The sequence below is a fragment of the Schistocerca cancellata genome, chromosome 1 (assembly GCF_023864275.1).
Source record: "Schistocerca cancellata isolate TAMUIC-IGC-003103 chromosome 1, iqSchCanc2.1, whole genome shotgun sequence".
Taxonomy (NCBI): Eukaryota; Metazoa; Arthropoda; class Insecta; order Orthoptera; family Acrididae; genus Schistocerca; species Schistocerca cancellata.
This window is the reverse complement of record NC_064626.1, coordinates 999934932-999956171: the sequence shown is the minus strand read 5'-3', so window position 1 is coordinate 999956171 and position 21240 is coordinate 999934932. Positions and strand designations below refer to the sequence as shown.

General features: G+C 42.2%; 1 protein-coding gene across 1 annotated transcript in view; it reads left to right on the top strand.

Moving 5' to 3' along the window:
* LOC126088823 (putative tyramine receptor 2) overlaps positions 1-21240 on the top strand; it is a 96016-nt gene that overhangs the window by 61227 nt on the left and 13549 nt on the right. The window contains exon 3 of the mRNA XM_049906865.1: positions 10103-10291. Within this exon, the coding sequence (XP_049762822.1) occupies positions 10103-10291 (189 nt within the window). The remainder of the gene's footprint in view (positions 1-10102; positions 10292-21240) is intronic.

Below are 21240 nucleotides of genomic sequence, written 5' to 3'. Positions count from 1 at the left end.
CCCAGCGCCACTGCTTTTCGATTATTTTACTTTGGCGTACTCCACTTTAAAGTGAGTACTCCTTGCTCGTCGTATATGGTCGAACAAGACACACGGCATTTAAACTCCTTCGAGTGTGTCTGCACGCAAGTGTTTATTATAATAATTTGTGCTTTTCACGACGTACAGACACTGTGCTTCCCTAAAAGTACATATCAATATTTCAACCGCTTCTTTCGACCACTGCGGTGCCATTATTTAATAATTATAAGAACTTCCTTCCGCACCTCACAACAGCAGAAAATCGACTATCAACAAAGGCTTCCCGCCCAAGCTTCCCGCGTCTGACGTCACAAACAAAACGTCTCATGATTGGCCAACGCAGGTAGCACGCAGGGAACCTTAAAAGAAAAATAGCACGGGACCTATCATGGAAATCTTACAAGGTTCCCAGCAAGGAAACCCTCTAGCAGACGACGGAGCCCGCAATGTAGCCGTCGCGGGATCCAGCAAGGAAACTTACAGCTAATCTTGCTTCGTGTGACACGGGCTTTACAGATGCTCAGGGCGAGTTTCAGCTCCATACAGCCATCACGTGATTTTTGCTGGCTGAATCAGTGAAGCTATACTTTTGTTGTGTTTTACGAAAACGGAATAGCGAAATTTAGAGTCACATTATACCACCAAGTTTTACGTTAAACTTATGGAATGCGCGAGGGAAGTTGGAACAGACCTATGGGGAACATTCCCGATCATGAGCACAAGTTTTTCGCTGGCACAAATGATTTTTAGAAGGCCGAGAACACACTGAAGACAAACATAGTTCCAGGAGACCTTCAGCTTCAAAAACCGACGGAAATGTGTGTGTGAAATCTTATGGACCTAACTGCTAAGAACATCAGTCCCTAACCTTACGCCGGCCGTGGTGGCCAAGCGGTTAAAGGCGCTACAGTCTGGAACCGCGCGACCGCTACGGTCGCAGGTTCGAATCCTGCCTCGGGCATGGATGTGTGTGATGTCCTTAGGTTAGTTAGGTTTAAGTAGTTCTAAGTTCTAGGGGACTGATGACCTTAGAAGTTAAGTCCCATAGTCCTCAGAGCCATTTGAACCTAACCTTACATACTACTTACCCTAAATTATCCTAAGGACAAACACACACACCCGTGCCCGAGGGAGGACTCGGACCTCCGCCGGGACCAGCCGCACAGTCCATGCTTGCAACGCCCTAGACCGCTCGGCTAATCCCGCGCGGCCCGACGGAAATATCGGAGATGCGTGCCCCACAGCTGAAATAAGTGGCCTGCCATAAAATATATGAAATTAAAATCTAAAGAACAAGGCCCAACCGGCTTCAAATACAGATAGTAAAATTAGCCCTGAGTGCCAAAGCCTGCACAACAATGATCATAAATCACGAACGGGCTCGAGTCCAATAAACAGAAATACCTAAAATATGGAGTGACAGAAAGCCTTATCAGTTTACAAAGCTTAACTTTAAATTGAAATTACCGTGGCAAGTTCCATAAAAGAGTGTATACATAACAATTTTGAGGAGAACGCGCATATGGCTTCAACTGAACCAGAAAATTGAACTTTCATTTCCGATAACTACACAATAGATTAAAGATACAGCTCATATAATATTCACAAATTATGATTGGGGCTCAGAGCCAATACAAAGAAATGACAGTGACATAAAACAGTTTAGCAGTGTAAGTTAGCGTTAACATTATACTCCTTTGAAATAGCACCGGGGTTAACTCAAGCCTAACACACAGTATAATGAACTCCATCTGTGTAAAAATATAATGAACGAATAGCTGTGAATGGCAGCATCGTACAGCCAACACATTAAGATGTTCACCAGACAAGTTCATACGGCTCAGTCATTCCACTTCGCCCTTGATTTCTGCAGATACCAAGCAACAGACACAATATCAGGGCCGTCTTCCACCAAATCCGAGCGAGGTGTTCCTCAAGCATATAAATTAACAGATCAGCAATATGCGCTCATGCTCAAAGTGATTCAATTCTAGCTGTTAGTTATAGCGTCCCTGTCCAACATAGCTGGCAGCTCTTGCCATGAGGAGGCCATCCTCCAGTTATCGGTGGTCAACGACTTACAGCGAGCTCATCCGCGCCGCCGTTCAGTCGACGCGAACAAGAGCGTGCATGCCCCGTGCCGTAACGCTACGTGGAAAGGGTATATGGAAACAGCGCAAGGATCACATTTCAGACGAAATTACCTGGCATTCATCTTAAGTAGTTTAGAAAAATAACCAAAAACCAGTGACCAGAGGGGGATCTGAATCACTGTACTCCAGAATGAGGGTCTATAGACTTACCTTTGAGCCACCTCATTCGGATTCCGTGAGTACATGCCATTAAATTCGTAGAGACGTAAGACTACTCATTTCATGAAAAATGCAGTGGAAAATTGAAATATACCGCGCGATGTGAGAGTAAATATTGCCAATCTGGCAGTCCCGAAAATACGTTCTGTTTTAAAATATATTTTGTATTGTGTTATTTATTTCTGAAACACGCAACCAAGTCTTCATATTTCACATACCATATTTACGACACGTAATACACGATATATTACATGTTATTTGGAATTCAACGCTTGGAAGTAGTTTACTCGTAGATTGCGGACACAGTAGGAGCTATAACTGGAAAAAAGAAAAGTGAATGTAGAACAACAAATACAAATAACAAAAAGGTAGATATAGCTTGTACGAACTGGCAGCAACGTGCATTACAGAAGGTTTTGGAGGAGAATTTAAATTTCAGTTGAATAAGTAGCGATGATTTTCGTTTGGTACACGTTACAGCGCGTCTGTTTTACTGTAGCAGTATTCATTATGTGAAACAGGAAACACACATGAAATCGTACACGGATCGGAGTCTCTGCTAGTTGTTTTAGTATCAATTTTTCAAGAGAGCATAACAATTAAAGCTTCACAGAGAACGTTGCTCCGGTATCGGAAATTGCCAGAAGGAGGTCTACGACAAAGACATTCATAAAAACGGCAATCTCATTGATACATAGCGAAAATTTTTTAAAACATCTTCCGCTGAATACAAGATCTTACAACGTTTTTGGTATTAAATATTTCCTGTTTGTTGTATTAGTCTCAAGATCATAAGAGATAGAAAAGAGCCACCGTGGTACAACAACCGAGTTAGAAAACTGCTACGGAAGCAAAGGGAACTTCATAGCAAACATAAACATAGCCAAAGCCTTGCGGACAAACAAAAATTACGCGAAGCGAAATGTTGTGTGAGCAGGGCTATGCGAGAGGCGTTCAATGAATTCGAAAGTAAAGTTCTATGTACTGACTTGGCGGAAAATCCTAGGAAATTTTGGTCTTATGTCAAAGCGGTAGATGGATCAAAACAAAATGTCCAGACACACTGTGACCAAAATGGTACTGAAACAGAGGATGACAGACTAAAGGCCGAAATACTAAATGTCTTTTACCAAAGCTGTTTCACAGACGAAGACTGCACTGTAGTTCCCTCTCTAGATCGTCGCACAGATGATAAAATGGTAGATATCGAAATAGATGACAGAGTGATAGAGAAACAATTAAAATCGCTCAAAAGAGGAAAGGCCGCTGGACCTGATGGGGTACCAGTTTGATTTTACACAGAGTACGTGAAGGAACTTGCCCCACTTCTTGCAACGGTGTACCGTAGGTCTCTAGATGAGCATAGCGTTCCAAAGGATTGGAAAAGGGCACAGGTCATCCCCGTTTTCAAGAAGGGACGTCGAATAGATGTGCAGAACTATAGACATCTCTAACGTCGATCAGTTGTAGAATTTTGGAACACGTATTATGTTCGAGTATAATGACTTTTCTGGAGACTAGGAATCTACTCTGTATGAATCAGCATGGGTTTCTAAAAAGACGGTCGTGTGAAACCCAGCTCGCGCTATTCGTCCACGAGACTCAGAGGGCAATAGACACTGGTTCCCAGGTAGATGCCGTGTTTCTTGACTCCCGCAAGGCGTTCGATACAGTTCCCCACAGTCGTTTAATGAACAAAGTAAGAGCATATGGACTATCAGACCAATTGTGTGATTGGATTGAAGAGTTCCTAGATAACAGAACGCAGCATGTCATTCTCAATGGAGAGAAGTCTTCCGAAGTAAGAGTGATTTCAGTTGTGCCGCCGGGGAGTGTCACAGGACCGTTGCTATTCACAATATACATAAATGACCTTGTGGATTACATCGGAAGTTCACTGAGGCTTTTTGCGGATGATGCTGTGGTATATCCAGAGGTTGTAACACTAGAAAATTGTACTGAAATGCAGGAGGATCTGCAGCGAATTGACGCATGGTGCAGGGAATGGCAATCGAATCTCAATGTAGACAAGTGTAATGTGCTGCGAATACATAGAAAGATATATCCGTTATCATTTAGCTACAAAATAGCAGGTCAGCAACTGGAAGCAGTTAATTCCACAAATTATCTGGGAGTACGCATTAGGAGTGATTTAAAATGGAATGATCATATAAAGTTGATCGTCGGTAAAGCAGATGCCAGAGTGAAATTCATTGGAAGACTCCTAAGGAAATGCAATCCGAAAACAAAGGAAGTAGGTTACAGTACAATTGTTCAACCACTGCTTGAATACTACTCAGTAGTGTGGGATCCGTACCAGATAGGGTTGATAGAAAAGATAGAGAAGATCCAACGGAGAGCAGCACGCTTCGTTACAGGATCATTTAATAATCGCGAAAGCGTTATGGAAATGATAGATAAACTCCAGTGGAAGTCTCTGCAGGAGAGACGCTGAGTAGCTCGGTACTTGCTTTTGTTGAAGTTTCGAGAACATACCTTCACCGTGGAGTCAAGCAGTATATTGCTCCCTCCTACGTATATTACGCGAAGAGACCATGAGGATGAAATCAGAGAGATTAGATCCCACACAGAGGCATACCGACAATCCTTCTTTCCACGGACAATACGAGACTGGAATGGAAGGGAGAACCGATAGAGGGGCTCAAGGTACCCTCCGCCACATACCGTCAGGTGGGTTGCGGAGAGTATGAATGTATATGTAGATGTAGATGAAGTCAAATTCAAAAATGTTCATAATAATTTCACCATGGGCAAAAGATTCCGAACTAGGCCTCCATTCGGAAGTCCGGGACAGGTCTTCCAACGGGAAGGTGTCCGTGTATAATAAACAATGGAAGGGTAGTGTTCTAAGAGTCGGGGCGTGGCATGTAAGGAGTTTCAACGTGGCAGAAAAGCTAGAAAATCTGAAAAGGGAAATACAGTCGCTCAGTGTAGGTATAGTGTAAAGAAGACAAGGATTTATTGTCAGATGAAAATAGAGTAAATCAGTAGCAGCAGAAAATTATATAACGGGAGTAGGATAAGATATAAACAGGATGGTAGGGTAGAGAGTGAACTACAGCGAACAGTTCAGTAAGAGAGGATTCCTCATCACAATCGACAGGATAGCAACACCGGCAACTTTAGTTCAGGTATAGTTGCTGACGTCGCAAGCTGAATATGAAGAGAGGGAGAAAGCATTTGAGGACATTGAAAGGGTAATACAGAACGCAATGGGAAATGAAAATCTGACAGTCATTGCGGATTGGAATCTAGATTTAGGGTAAGGAGCAGAAGAATTGGAGCATATGGGCTTGCTAATAGAAATGATAAAGGAGAAAGACAAATTGAGTGCTGTAGTAAATTTCAGCTTGTAATAGCGGATACTCTGTTCAAGAATCACAGGAGGGGGAGGTATACTTGGAAAAGGCTGGAAGATACCTGAAGATTTTAGTTAAATTACATCATGGTCGGGCAGAGATTCCGAAATCAGATATTCGATTGAAAGGCGTACCCAGAGCAGATATAACCTGAGATCACAATTTAGAAATGTTGAAGAGTAGGATGAAGATTAAACGATTAGTCAGGTAGAATCAATGAGGAAAGAAGTGGGATACAGAAACATGAAGGAATGAAGAGGTACACTTGAAGTTCTCTGAGGCTATAGACACTGCGATGGTGAATAGCTCTATAGACAGGGCAATCACTACAAGTTGGAAAGAAAACCATACGTACAAGGCAGCTACGAATAAACCATGGATAACCGAGGAAATACTACAGTTGGTAGACGAAAGAAGGAATCACAAAAATATTCAGGGAAATTCAGGAATACGGAAATACAAGTCACATGGGAATGAAATATATAGGAAGCGCAGGGAAGCAAAGACAAAACGACTGCACGAAAAATGTGAAGAATAGAAAGCGAAATCAGTCTCAGATGGTCTCGGTCAACATACAGAAAAGTCGAAACAACCTTCCGTGAAATTAAAGGAAAAGGGCGGTAACATGAAGTGTGCATTGGTAATTCCATTGTTAAATGCAGAGGAGGGAGTGAATTGATCGAGGCACTACACAGAAGGTTTCTTTGATGGAGAGGACTTGTCTGATGACATGGTACAAGAAGAAACAGGAGTCTATAGCGAACGGATAGGGTATCCAATTTTAAAACCAGAATTTACAGAACTTTGGAAGACTTAAGTTCAAAAATGGCAGAACAGATACATAACATTCCATCGAAATTTCTAAAATCATTGGGGGAAGTGGCAACAAATCGACTGTTCGTGCTGGTTTGTATAATGTATGAGATTGGTGATACACCATCGTACATCATACTCGCACTTCTGAAGATTGCATGAGCCGAAAAGTGCGATGATTATTGCGCAGTCAGCTTTACAGGTCATGAATCCAAGTTTCTGACAAGATTAATATACAGGAGAATGGAAAAGACAACTGAAGATCCGTTAGATGACGATCAGTTTGGCTTTGGTATAGGGAAAGGCACCAGAAACGCAGTTCTGACGTTGAGTTTGATAATACAAGCAAGACTGAAGAAAAATCGAGACACTCATATAGTATTTGTCAACCTGAAGGAAGCTTTCGGCAATGTAAATACATTCGAATTTCGGAGACAAAAAGGGTAAGCCATAGGAAAAGACGCGTTACATTCAATATCTACAGAAACCAAGAGGTAACAATAAGAGTGCTAGGAATAAAAAGTGTGTAAGACAGATTGGTTGGATGATTAAAGGGAGGGGACGAAACAGCAAGGTCATCGGTCCCATCGGATTATGGAAAGATGGGGAAGTAAATCGGCCGTAGGCTTTCAAAGAAACTATCCCGTGATTTACCTGAATTCATTACGGAAACCATGGAAAGCCTAAATCAGGGTGACCGGACGCGGTATTGAACCGTCGCCCTCCCGAATGCGAGCCCATTGTGCTACTCACTGCGCCTCTTCGCTCGGTTGTAAGACAGAGGTGTAGCCTTTCACCCCCTAATGTTCAATTTATACATCGAAGAAGCAATGACGAAAATAAAAGAAAGGTTCAAGTGTGGGATTAAAATCAAGGTTAAAGGATATCAATGATTAGATATACTGATGACACTGCAACCGTCAAAGAAGGTGAAAAAAAATTACACGATCTGTTAAATGAAGTAAACGGTCTAATGAGTACAGAATATGACTGAGAGTAAATCGAAGTAAGACGACAATAATGAGAAGTAACAGAAATGAAAGCAGGGAGAAGCTGAACATCACAATTGGTGATAATGGAGTGGTTGAAGTTAAGGAATTTTGCTGTCTATGCAGCAAAATAATCCATGATAACGGAGCAAGAAGGACATAAAAAGTATTCGAGCCCAGTGAAAAAGGGAATTTCGGAATAACAGAAGTCTGCTGGTATGGAACATAGATCTTAATTTTAGAAAGAAATTTCTGAAAATATGCGCTTTGTTGCCCAAATGAAGCATGGGCTGTGCGGGAACCGGAACGGAAAAGGTGGACAGATATGGTGAGAGACGAAGAGTTTATCCGCAGAATCGGCGAGGAAAGGAATATATGGAAAACAATGACAAGGAGAAAGAAGTGGATGATGGTTCAAATGGTTCAAATGGCTCTGAGAACTATGGGACTCAACTGCTGAGGTCATTAGCCCCTAGAACTTAGAACTAGTTAAACCTAACTAACCTAAGGGCATCACAAACATCCATGCCCGATGCAGGATTCGAACCTGCGACCGTAGCGGTCTTGCGTTTCCAGACTGCAGTGGATGATGGAACATGTGTTAAGACGTCATGGAATAATTTCCATGGTACTAGAGGGAGCTGTAGAGGGTAAAAACTGTAGAGGAAGACAGAGACTGGAATACATCCAGCAAATAATTGACGATGTAAGTTACAAGTGCTACTCTGAAATGAAGTGGTTGGCACAGGGGAGTAATTTGTGGCGTCAGTTGATGCATATCATCTCTCGAAGCCTTAACACTGAGCTGAAATTCTAAGTTGCCCTTCATCACCAAATGAAAGAAATATGTGAATGACGCTCATAGACATTTTTCTTTAGTAGAATACAAGGAATTCAATAAAAGTGTTTCTTTATCTGGACCGTATTGACTACAAACGATAGACTGAGAATTGAGGGTAATTGCACAGGTGGTTAACAAGAATCATGCAGTTCAAAAGCGGTACGGTCAATAGTGAGGTCAGCACGACGAAAAACAGAAGAAGCAAGTTTAGTACCTCCAGTTGGCTGCCATAGCGTGAACGGTGGAGAGGAGTGACAAATTTTTTCATGAAGTAATCCGCCTGTTTAATGGTACATACTGAGTTAAAATAGGAATCTTTAACACAATTACTGTTTCTGGTTATGGGCCAAAGTGTTACTAGAAAGCAAAAGTTGTTAGGGTTGTTAGGTTACAATGAAATTATAATGTTTGCCGTGTCATAGGGAAAAATCGTAACCCTAATAGTCCTGATAACTCCGCTCACAGCAACAATATGTGAATAGTCATAATCAATGTTTTACATCAAATTTTTGCTTACAGTGAGAGGCTGAGACCAAGAAATATTCTGAAACACAAAAACACAAAGTTTCCCGCGGGGAGTGGGGAGGGGTTTGGGGGGGGGGGGGAGGAAGTGCAGTTGAATAATAGATGCACGTGAGGTACATGACAACTGACTACGCCATCAGTTCCACTTGTCCTGTTTCCATGGATAATATCATTCGAAGTGCACCACAAGCGTAATGAAATAATTCCCCAGTAGAGAAACGTAGTTGGGAAGCACGATTGCTGCTATTTATTTCTACAAGTTAAAATTTCAATTGTTTTACTGTCAGGGCTATTTCGCACGATACATATGCGAGTGTTTAATATGTTGCCCTAATCTTCATGCAACGTGCGTCACCGGGCTTTTGACTTGAAAATATTTTCGTAATGCACAATTTGTCTCTTGTAGCAACTATCGTTGGAGTTCGACGGGCATCTCCGTGAGATCCTTCCGCTGAATGATATCCTCATTAATTAGCATTGTCAGTACTCGATCTTTAGATCAAGAGGCACGCCAGCAATTAATTTTCGTCGAGGATGGAAGAGTTATTCACCACAGCCTAACGCGTAATGCTTATTTATGTAGTGATTTAAGTTTGATGGAAATGACGCCCACAGACAACCATGAAACTGTTCTAAAACCTTTAGTGGTATATTCTTTGATATTTGAGTAAAACGTTTTCTAAAACGACTAACTCAATTATTTTGGCTCTGAAATAAAGCTTTTTTGTGTGTTTATAGCTTGCACTTAAGCTTCTTGTAATGGATGGGAAAAGAACGGGGTGGGGGGAAGGACAGTGGTTCCTTCTTTTCGTGTCCCATTTTTAATCTTTCACATTTGTTGGCGTGCTACGAAATTTCTGTGGAAACAGCAAAAGTAGCGAACGTTTCTTTTCATCACATTTTCATGCAATTTTTTCGAAGCTGGATGAGTCGTCCTTTTATGCGGGGTGGGCAACATGTTTTAGAGGACAGACTGGATTTTCTTGCTGATATGAAAAACGCCATGACAGTGCTGCAAATTATAGGAAATTTATCAGATATCTTAACGCATTTAAGTTTTTTTTGTGTATAAGATTATACGTACTCGCAAAAATTTTCCTTGCTGTCAGGAACGTAATGAAACGATACAAGTTACAACCAAACTATTTTCTGAAAAATGTCAGTGTCTTGTAGCCTACAAATCAGTAACAACTCTTTTTACCAACATGTGTTTTTTTACAGGAGTTCAACGACACTACGCCCTGCCAGCTGACTGAAGAGCAGGGCTACGTGATCTACTCGTCGCTGGGCTCGTTCTTCATCCCTCTCTTCATTATGACTATCGTCTACGTCGAGATATTCATCGCGACGAAGCGGCGCCTGCGCGAACGTGCGAAGGCTTCCAAATTGAACTCTGCCATGAAGCAGCAGGTTGGTATTCTGAAGGAGTGCGTTTGTGCAGTGGCTCTCCTGTGACAATGAAAGCTCCGCTTATGGCTTTTCCGCGTTTATAAATGCCGTAAGTGGAATATATGAATGAAGCAAAGAACGACAGATGGGGTGTACGTCCATATTATTATTCGGGATGTTGCTGCTAATAAACCTTTCAGGATGTAAGGTCGTGGTCCACGAAACTCTTCTGTCTCTAACGTTTCGTCCAGAACTGGGCTGGATGTCTGCTGAGGCGTTGCTCCTCCGCTAAGTCTTTCTGACTGACGGCTTGGACGTCTAAGAGCATATACACTGCAGAATACGGGACGTGGCCGGAGTTATACAAGATAAGCATAAAGTACAAATATCTATGAAGTGAACATAGCCTACTGCGCATGTTCTCAACATCAAATCGGGCTAGTCACGTGGTAATGGGACGTCACTGCTTTTCTGAAATTTCTGGTAACAGCGAAACTTTAATGTTACACGTATTCACCTGTTTTTACATACGTTTCTACAAGTTTTAGTAGTAAAAACAGCCATGATGCTGTACTGTTGTTGCTATAGATGTAAAGAGAAGTACGTGAATGGAGGACCAGGTACTTTTCATAGGCGTGGGCAACAAATCTCTAATAGTATCATACTGATGGGAGGCGCTTTATACGTTTAAAAATATCGAGATGCGGTATTTAATGTCTTGTATAGTAGAAAAATTTCTGCAATTTTTTTGCCCATGTATTTACGAGAGAAATGCTAGATAAATTTGCAAGTGCATTTAAGCTCCCAGTCAGTGTTTGCGTATTCGTGCTATATTCATCTGCAAATAAAATTTATATAAGACAGTGGGATTAATTTCCTCCACTTTATTCAGGTCCTCAATTGCTTGTGTGTATCTAAGTACTTCTGCATGATACAGTTTCATACATTATATAATTCTTGTATTCTAGTCTCCCGAAAGATGGACAGAGAGCCAGAATATATCTCCACAAAATCAAAAGAAAGAATTTCGTTCCTACAAAGTATTCAAAAGTGCTGTACACACTTCGCTGAAGAATGCATTGATAGGGAGAGGTGCAACAGAAAAGCTGAAAAGGTATTGTTGGCTGTGACTTCTTTTCCCGCACCAGAAAAGTAAAGTGGAACAGAGATATGATATTGTGACGAAAAAGCACAATTCCCTTGCTTTCACAGCTTTAAAACTATTTCAGTTCCAGTTATAAAATTGTTAAGATGTCTATAAAACGCGTATACAAAGTCTCAGGATACGTCTGAAGGTGATCTATCTCTTCTAGCATAGTAATAACACTCAAAATACGCTAAGCGATATACGGACTAACATGCCCCGTCCCAGTACCATGTGACTTGAGCAGCAGGAGATGTTGCGGAGAAATTTCCTGTTCTGCGATTCCGAATGCTCACTCCATAGACATTTATACCACTTTACACTCTATATTGATAAGCAGAGATGATCCATGTCAAAGATAAAACTTAATTATCGATTGTCGACTTGTCAAAGATAAAAAAAAAACTGTTTAGCGCTTCTGAAGAGCTACTGTCCATATTTCACTATTTTTCATTGTCTCTTCTTTCCTATTAAAATCATCCCTATGTTTATATGGTTCACTGGCTTCCCTGTATAGCCGTGGATAATAGTTCGTTGTCGTAGATAAAATTTTGTTTCAGAAAACTTCACTCCGTGACAACCTGACTGAAGAGCATGATTTGCTACGGCCGATTTTTCCATTTTCCCTAGTCGACAAAGGTTTTTATGTCCCTTTAGCGGTGTATTGTCAATTCTCCTGGTTGTTCCAACATGATCTTTACTACACGTACAATCAATTTTATAAACATCACTTGCTGACAGAGGAGGGCATTTATCTTTTACAGACCGTAACGCTTGACCTATTTTCTTCTTTGTCTAAAATTGGTCTAATGCCGTGTTTCTGTAAAATCTTTCAGATACGATATGTTGCTTTTATAATAAAAGGAATAGAGAGAGAGAGAGAGAGAGAGAGAGAGGAGAGAGACTGTATTCATCCATTGTGGTTTTCCATCTTTGTTCTTCGGCCTTCCGTTATTTGGTCGTGGAATTCTGTTTTCTTCTTTCTCCGAGTAGCCATTTTTCTCGAAAGGCTGCTTTATGTGTTTTAATTCGGCTTCCAGATATTCCAGAGTGCAAATCCTTTGGACTCTATCGACAAGACTTTTACCGACACTTCTTTATCTTGTGGATGGTGATTAGAGTTCTTATGTAAGTATCTGTCCGTGTGCGTTACTTTTCAAAAACCCTTATTTTCTGAACTTCCATCGGTCTGTCTCATATCTAAAACATCGAATAAAGCTATTACGCTGCCATTGTCTATTTCCTTGATGAACTGGATTTTCCGGTTAATTTTATTTAGCAACCCAGAAAATTGGTCCAGAAAATTTTTATCATGTTCCTAGACCACAAAAGTGTCATCCACAAACCAATACCAGTCAGATAGTTTCTTAATTGCTTTTTCTAAATCTAACCGAATTTCTCCTTAAAGAAATTTTGCAATTGCAGGACGTAATGGGTTACCCATCAATACACCATCAAGGTGCTCATGAAATTCATCCTCCCACTGAAACACACTGGAAGTAAGGTGATGTCTGAAAAGAGCAGACAAATATCCTGGACATATGGAGAGTAGCTATGCAGAATCGCTAAACAGTTTTTTACCTTTGACAACACGCAAGGGATAATTAAATTTCATCTTTGACAAGGATCATCTATGTTTATCACGTGCAACTCCCGCCGCGCCCCTTTTTCTACATATTTCGATCTCAGACGTCCGGCCAGTCAATCGGCAAGACTCAGCGGAGGAACAACGCACCTAAACAGAAGAGTTTCGTGGACCACGACCTCAGACCCCGAAAGGTTTATCAGCAGCAATCAGTCTTTCGGGATGTTGTCACCCTCAATCCCAGTTACTACACCGTGATCGTTCCATTCTTCGTCGCACTTAGTTGTTCTCTTTTCTCTTTCAGTTAAGTTTTCAGTAAGTTTTCCATTAGTATTGTTCTGTAGTTATGTGTGATAAGCATTAGGATATTTCACAATCGTAATATTCGTGATATGGATCTTTCGAATGAGACATAATTTTCTTCGTTAATTAATAATTTATTTCGATGGTTATGGGCTACTCTCCTATAAAAGGAAATAGATACTAGGATGCAGCATATCGTCGACTACAGCGTCATCAGGGGCGAAGCACACATTCATACTGCGAAAGGGCCGGGCAGGAAAGTGGTCACGTCCTTTCCACAGAAACCGCCCTGACGCTTGCCGCGAGTAATCAGGAGGGCGGCCGAAGTGGTCGAGCGGTTCTAGGCGCTACAGTCTGAAACCGCGTGACCGCAACGGTCACAGGTTCGAATCGTACCTCGGGCATGGATGTGTGTGATGTCCTTAGGTTAGTTAGGTTTAAGTAGTTCTAAGTTCTAGGGGACTGATGACCACAGCAGTTAAGTCCCATAGTGCTCAGAGTCATTTGAGTAATCAGGAGAAACAGCTGGGAAAACGATCTTCTTTAGGAAGGTTTAGTTTTCCATCACTATGCCACTCCGTGAAGTATAGTATTGTATAATATGTACTGTCAAGTCACATTAATATGAGTATGTGTCAAAAGCCTGAAAATGACCTTATGCATCGCGGACCATTGCGAGGTGTGCAGGGCGATACTTAGTGAGGTTATGGAGGTTACCGACCGGGATATGGAGCCATGCCGATTCCAGTGCCGTGGACAGATACACAAGGTTTCTCGGCAGAGGATCCGTGGCGGCGATTCTCGATTGGTTTTAATCCTGGAAGGTTGGTGGCCCAGGTAGTACGGTAAATTCATTCTGTTGCCCTTCGAACCACGCATGCACTCTGTGAGACGTGTAAGACGTTGCATTGTCGTGCTGGTTGATGCTACCGTGCTGAGAATAAAACAAACTGCAGTCGGGGTGGACAGGGTCGCTAGTAATAGGTGCATACTTGGGTTGATCCATTCTGCCTTTCAAAATGACGAGATCATCCAGGGATTGGCACTAAAGCAGCTTCCAGACCATAACGCTCCCTCCTCCGGACCGGATCCTTCCGACGATTGTTGCAGGCTGTTTGCTTTCAGAGTTTCATGCCGTACACGCCAACGACTATCTGTCCAATGGCACACAAAACGTGATTAATCTGAAAAGGCTGCATGTCACTACTCAGTGGACATTCAGTTGGGTGTTGGGGTGCAAATCCTAGCTTCATCATCGATGAACAGCAGTCAACATTGGTGCTTGAACCAGGATCTCGCTGCGGCGGCCCAGACGCAGTAACATTCGCTGAACGGTCGTTGAGGGGACACTGTTGAACCACGGCGGCAAGCAAACAGTTTGCAAACTTAGTCGTTTCGTAAATGCTTTCACCATTGGCCTAAAACCCATGATCGTACCCTATTCTACGTCATGATGGCAATATTTTCTGCACTCCCTCCCACCTTCTGCCCTCCTCCCCCGGCACTCTTTACGTACCCTCCACTGCTAGTGTTTCAACCTGCCATTGGAGATTGGTTGCTGACGTTTACGTGTAATATAGGCGATTGCCACATTAATGTAGCCGAGATACTTATAGAATATAAGGTATAGGTCAAATATATTTTCGGTTTCTGAGCAGGTTACTGTACGGTAGGTCAGTATTGACTAACGCACTTACAGGATGTTACTTCAGGGAAAGGATTCAGCAGTGGAACAAGTTATTCAGTAGTAGCTATCTGTAGTATTCTCCCACGATTCGTGCCGTATTATCAGTGGCAATACAGACTCTAGGTGAAGGTAACACAATGAGCCTTTAACCATGTGCATAAGCCTTCCTGATGGCGCCGTATAAATTGTGGTGCAGTGTCCCTAAAGAAATGCGTTCCACAAAAAATATCCGAGGCATCAGCAGATTACGGTGTAATTTTCTTAGTCCACAGGATGGTAAGATATCACGCTGCACCTTCAATATAACGACAAGGAGGAAAGAGGCGGGAGTGTGTCTCGAAAACAGCTAATGCAGTATGCAATTTAAATTCACTGGAGAGTACCCCCTAACCACATATACAGGGTATTGCACTTTGAAAATAATTTACTGGCACTATATTTTTCATTGCATATGAAGCCAAGACTTGGTATTTATACACACTCAGTTACTGATGTGAAGTTTCACATTCGTAACAAAATTCCGCCAATGTGATGCGAAATGAATGTCTGATTATCAGAGGTACTGTGAAGTGGATACGGACGTTTCATTCGTTTTTATGTTTTGTAACTTTCACAAACTGGCCAAACGTATTTAACGCTATTTTAATGATTATATATATGTTACTATTTTTCTGCGTAATCTGTTAATTTTATAAGGATCCGTAATACTTTTATTCATTCCATGACGATACGACCATGGTCCTTTACAAAATTTTATCTTAATGCCAAATGTGGGCATTAATGGGCGAATGCTGGTTTTCCACATTAATTTTTACTGAAGGTCACAATTATGTTTCATTGTAGAGACGGCTCCACAGCCTGGAGCTTTGCCTCTTTTGTGTGTTTATATTAACTCCATTTCCCCATTTTAATCTATATATGCCTCGCTATTGTCATCTTTCACCCCTAGGCCAATCCGATTATGCCCCGAAAGGCCGAAACACGTGATTCCTGTAAATAAAAAAGATTTTGTAACTGAGAGTGTCTTATTTTAAGAAACTCATAACCAGTTGCTGTACCAGGCGGCCAGCATGGAATGGAACCAAGTTTCCAATTGTATTTGATTGTCTAAGTGCCATTTTTATTTATCTTTACTCTTACGCGGTATTTATCATGCATTCAGTTATCGGTGAAATAACGTATTAACAATTTGACTGTAACTCCGAATGTACATATATTTGGCTTCCTGTCCAGTTTTCTAATCACTTATAAGGCTCTCTCTATGTTTACTCCCAGGAATATAGTGTCTTAGGACAATGTTTAAGAAACAGTTTCCTGCTTTTCCTTCCTCTGGCTTAACCACCAGGCTATCAGTGCATTCTTCCTCATGCTTTGTTCTCAGTTATGCATCTACCTATAACCGCGAAAAGCACGAAATCCAAAATATGGACTCAATTCATCTCTTGAACAATTTTTTCTTAACCTCAGATTTTCATTGTGTCATGGGTTCACAATGTCTTACCGTTCCTGGCTGATAACATTGCATATTCGTTGATTTCGTCAACGTCGCCCATTCCGTTAGTCTCAGCAGAATCAACTCAAATGCCTCATCTAAGCATCTCAGCTGTCTTCATTTCCTTCACTGCCCTTCGTAACAAGTACTTTTCTTTGTTTGCCACTTCTGCATCGTTTCAGTGATGAATAGAGACTCTTCACGTAATGATCATCGTTTTAAAACTGTTAAGCGTTATCTACCGTTTCGTTTCTTTTTATTGCTTTCATTTTGGTGTCTTGCAATCTTGAAGCAAAATAATTGTCTAAACATTATCATGTTCTGAAGACTGCAACCCGCGTTACAATTTTTCATGCACATGAGATCTTCCGCCATCAACACGTGACGTAACATCTTCCTCCAGCACAAGACAAGAGTAAAAGTCGACAGCGCGTTAAGACCGCTGCGTGAGATATTACGTCGCTTTAATTCCCTGAGCGCGTCGCTTTATTGCTGCGTCGCGCAACCGTTGTTCACCGTAATATTACTCGTCGAAAAGTGAATGTATTTCATGCATTATAATTAACGCCCACCATGTACCAAGAGCTGTTATTGAACTAATGATAAAATGAATTAAGCACCGGCTCACTAACAAGGACTCTAATGACGTCAACGCTCTCTCTCTGTTCAAGAGTGGCGACATATCATTACGTAAACTCACAAGACACAGCGAACCGCGGCGAGACGTTCTCAGTTACAGCGTTTAAGAGAAGCCCACTTTTCACACAGTTCGTTTACCCTGCGGTACATATCTCTTTCAGCAACACGCTAATTCTACTGAACATAATTGTGGTCGAACAACTTCAGGAAACAAACATGTTTTGTCCATCAAGTATCGATCGAAACATCCTGACGGATGATAATTCAAAATGAATATATCCTTTACGAGAAAAACTGTAACAGTTTAATGCATAGCGATAGAGAGACGATAATCAGATAGGATGTAGAAGACAATTCAAAGTTTCGATCATTGCGCAAAAGCGTTGAAATCGAAGATGTGAGGTGATGCACAAGCAGAAGCAAAATTTTGCGTCATAAACGAAACTGGTATATCCTTTAAAAAAGGTACTCTGCGTGTTACAATTCAACAATTGTCGTTCCTTCATCCCAGTGCACAGAAGAATTCTTCAGCAATACAATCAGCAAGAAGGAGCTCACCCATATTGGGCTACAGAGATCGTGTTCCAAATCGTTGGATCGGTCGTACTAAACATGACATGACGATGCTGTGCGCTGCTCCTCGCTAGCTAGATATCCGGACCGATTACTCAAGGATTTCCTTTTATGGGGTTATGTGAAGATCGTTGCGTATGTCACCTTTGACAACAACAATTGCAGAACTCATTTTTAACGCGGTTCGAGTCGGTGACTCAGCATGTGCTTCAGAATGTACGGCGTGTGTAGAACACTTGAAAGCATCAAAAAACTTCCAGGGAAAGTGACAGAGATGGGTGATGATACCTGGTGTTACTTGTTTTGTTCAGGATAATGTAGGGAAATATAACGATCACATTGAATAGTTGCACATACGAGCTCTGCAGACAACCAAGGACGTGTAACTCAATTGTGCCAATCAATTTGGTAATAAGATCTCGCTAAGAGGTTCAAGCAAGGTAAACTGATTAAGATACTCGTACTTACTAGCGTATTACTATCTGAATCTATCTGTTATGAGGAGGAATATTAGACAAATGCCTCTTCTTCCCCTAAACTTTTAGCTTCAGTAACACTGCGCAGCGTATGAAAAAAAAAAAAAAATGGTTGAAATGGCTCTGAGCACTATGGGACTTAACATCTGCGGTCATCAGTCCCCTAGAACTGAGAAATACTTAAACCTAACTAACCTAAGGACATCACACACATCCATGCCCGAGGCAGGATTCGAACCTGCGACCGTAGCAGTCATGCGGTTCCGGATTGAGCGCCTAGAACCGCTAGACCACCGCGGCGCAGCGTATGATGTTTGACGCAGTCGCACATTGCATACATTAATATCTAAGGGGCAATCAAATGATAACGAGAAGATGGGAAAAAATAAATGAAATATTTATTATTTCGAAAGAATCATGGTAAAATTATTTCTGTGGCTTACGGAACGGTGATGGTATCCAGACGTGCACCTCTTCGTCCAAAGTAAATTAACGGCGCCGATTGTTTTTCTTCGGGGCTCCAAAAATATTGAAATCGCATCGGTAGCCATCGGTACCGTATGGAAGATGTGTACTGGCTTCCCAGTGAAACCGCTGCAGCGTAATGGAAACAGCCATGCAATATGTCGGCGGCCATTACTCTGCAACGGAATGACGCCGTCCGTCCACGTTCCTTAGCAGATGGACTGCATGGTGCGTCTTAGTTTTAGTAAGTGCTGCACGTTAATTGTGCATCCGTGCGTGAGAAAGTCAATGAGCAGCGGGCCCTTGCTGTCAAATGAAAAACCTCGTCATGACTTTCCCGTAGCTGACGCGCGTGGCTTTGCACCTTTTTCGGCCGGGGGGGAGGGGGGTTAACCCATTTGATTCCCCTGCCGACTCTGACGCTTTATCAGAGTGATGACACCTTCTTTCATTTCCCGTTAAATGTTAATGTCGTGTGAGTAGGGCCTCCCGTCTGGTAGACCGTCCGCCGGGTGCAAGTCTTTCGATTTGACACCACTTCGGCAACTTGCGCGTCGATGGGGATGAAATGATGTTGATTAGGCAACACAACACCCGGTCCATGAGCTGAGAAAATCTCCGACGCAGCCTGGAATCGAACCTGGGCCCTTAGGATTGACATTCTGTCGCGCTAACCACTCAGCTACCGGGGGAATCTCATACCGTTATAGGTCCTGGAGTGATGGCGCTGTTTTGTTCAACTACTGCTCCTCCATCAGGTTGCGGGGAACACAATGTGCACCGATTTTCCGGAACTTCAGATGCTCTGTCATGACGTCGTGAACTGTACCGCGACTGACACCAAACAAGAGCCGGAAGTCTGCCACCGTCCGCCGTCGTCATTTTTAACGGCAGCATGTACCCCAGTAGTGGCAGGAAGGGTACAGACACGAGAAGCGTGTCCTGGCAGACTACTCTTTCAATGACATTCAGTGACACCCGACCTCCCCGAAATCGTTTTCTCCACGCAAACTCACACGCACATGATACATTGTATTCGCAATACGCATCAAACATTCGCAATGAATTTCACTTCCTGGCAATCCTTCCAGTGTCTAACACAGCACGACATTTCACTGCTCGTCTTCCCAGGCCTCCATAGTGAAGTCGGACGCACACACGACACGTTAGCCTCAGGCCGAACATTTCTAAGAGAAGTGGCACAACGGTGAACGATAGCGCAGTTCTTTCCTTATTTCCAAACGAGGGCACTTTTATACCAACGTCCGTGCCATTCTCTTTATATAACCTGTCCCGTTTCCATTTCACTGACTCTTTTATGACCATTGAGCTAAGTGGACTAACATTACAAGAAACGATAAGGTTTACCACGCAATGTTAAACGTGAAAAATGTATTGTGGAAAACATTAACTAGGAATAAGAATATGGTGACAGTACATGTTTCAGTTGTCAGGGAATAAATACCACTGCGCAGCAGAGGATCCCAAGGGGTTGAAATTGGAGAGTGAGATGGAAATTGGAATATATTCAACAAATGTAAGTATTGTGCTGAAATGAGAGGTCGCCACAGAAGAGGAAATAACGGCGGATTTTTCTCCACCTTCCTACGTCTGCTAGTGGTGTTCTGGATTCCTATTGTTTTTGTTGTGAGGTTACAGAGGTTTCTCATAATAATTCATTTCCGGTTTCACTTTTCCTCTCTGCTCCGACACACTGTATTTCTGTTTTAACTGACGCCTGATAAAGCCATTTCAATTTTTCCGCTCTTAGTATGATAAATCATTCATGGTTCGCTCGCTTAGCTGGGTGGGAACATGCTTGCCTCCTACGCAACCGGGCCCGGGTTCGATTCCTGGCCGGGTTGGAAATTTTCTCCGCTTGTGGACTGGGTGTTGTGTTGTCCTCATCATCATTTCATCGTCATCACCGGCGCGCTACTCGCCCAATGTGGCGTCGAATGAAATAAGACTTGCACTTGGCGGCCGAACTTCCCCGAATGGGGCCTCTTGGCCAACGATGCCATACGCTCATTTCTATTTTCCTCATTCACAGAATATAGCGAACAGCACCTTTACGATGAATTGCAGCTGGTAAGTTTGTTATTTAGAATTTTTTTTAATTCACCTACCTGAGACTATCGAATGTTTTTCTCTGTGATGAGGTACGGTGTATGACACAGTATTCTTATTCATTCAAAACCATGTAGCATCGCTGAATATGAGTGTGATACCTTTTTAAGGTTGGTTCCGATTGATAATCAGATAGTAACTTATAAAGTGTTTGCAGGAGGTACTGCACCGTAGCTTTAATGTATGTCTTTCACGTCAGTGGACTAAAGTTTGTAATACTGAAGAAAACTGTGAAATATGAAATACTATTCAATCCACAAGAATAAAACCAAATTTTGTTAGAGTGCTAAGTGCCAGCCGGTGTGCCCGAGCGGTTCTAGGCGTTTCGGTATGGAAGCGCGCGACCGCTACAGTCGCTGGTTCGAATCCTGCCTCGGGCAGGGATGTGTCTGCTGTCCTTAGGTTAGTTAGGTTTAAGTAGTTCTAAGTTCTAGGGGACTGATGACCTCAGATGTTAAATCCCATAGTGCTCAGAG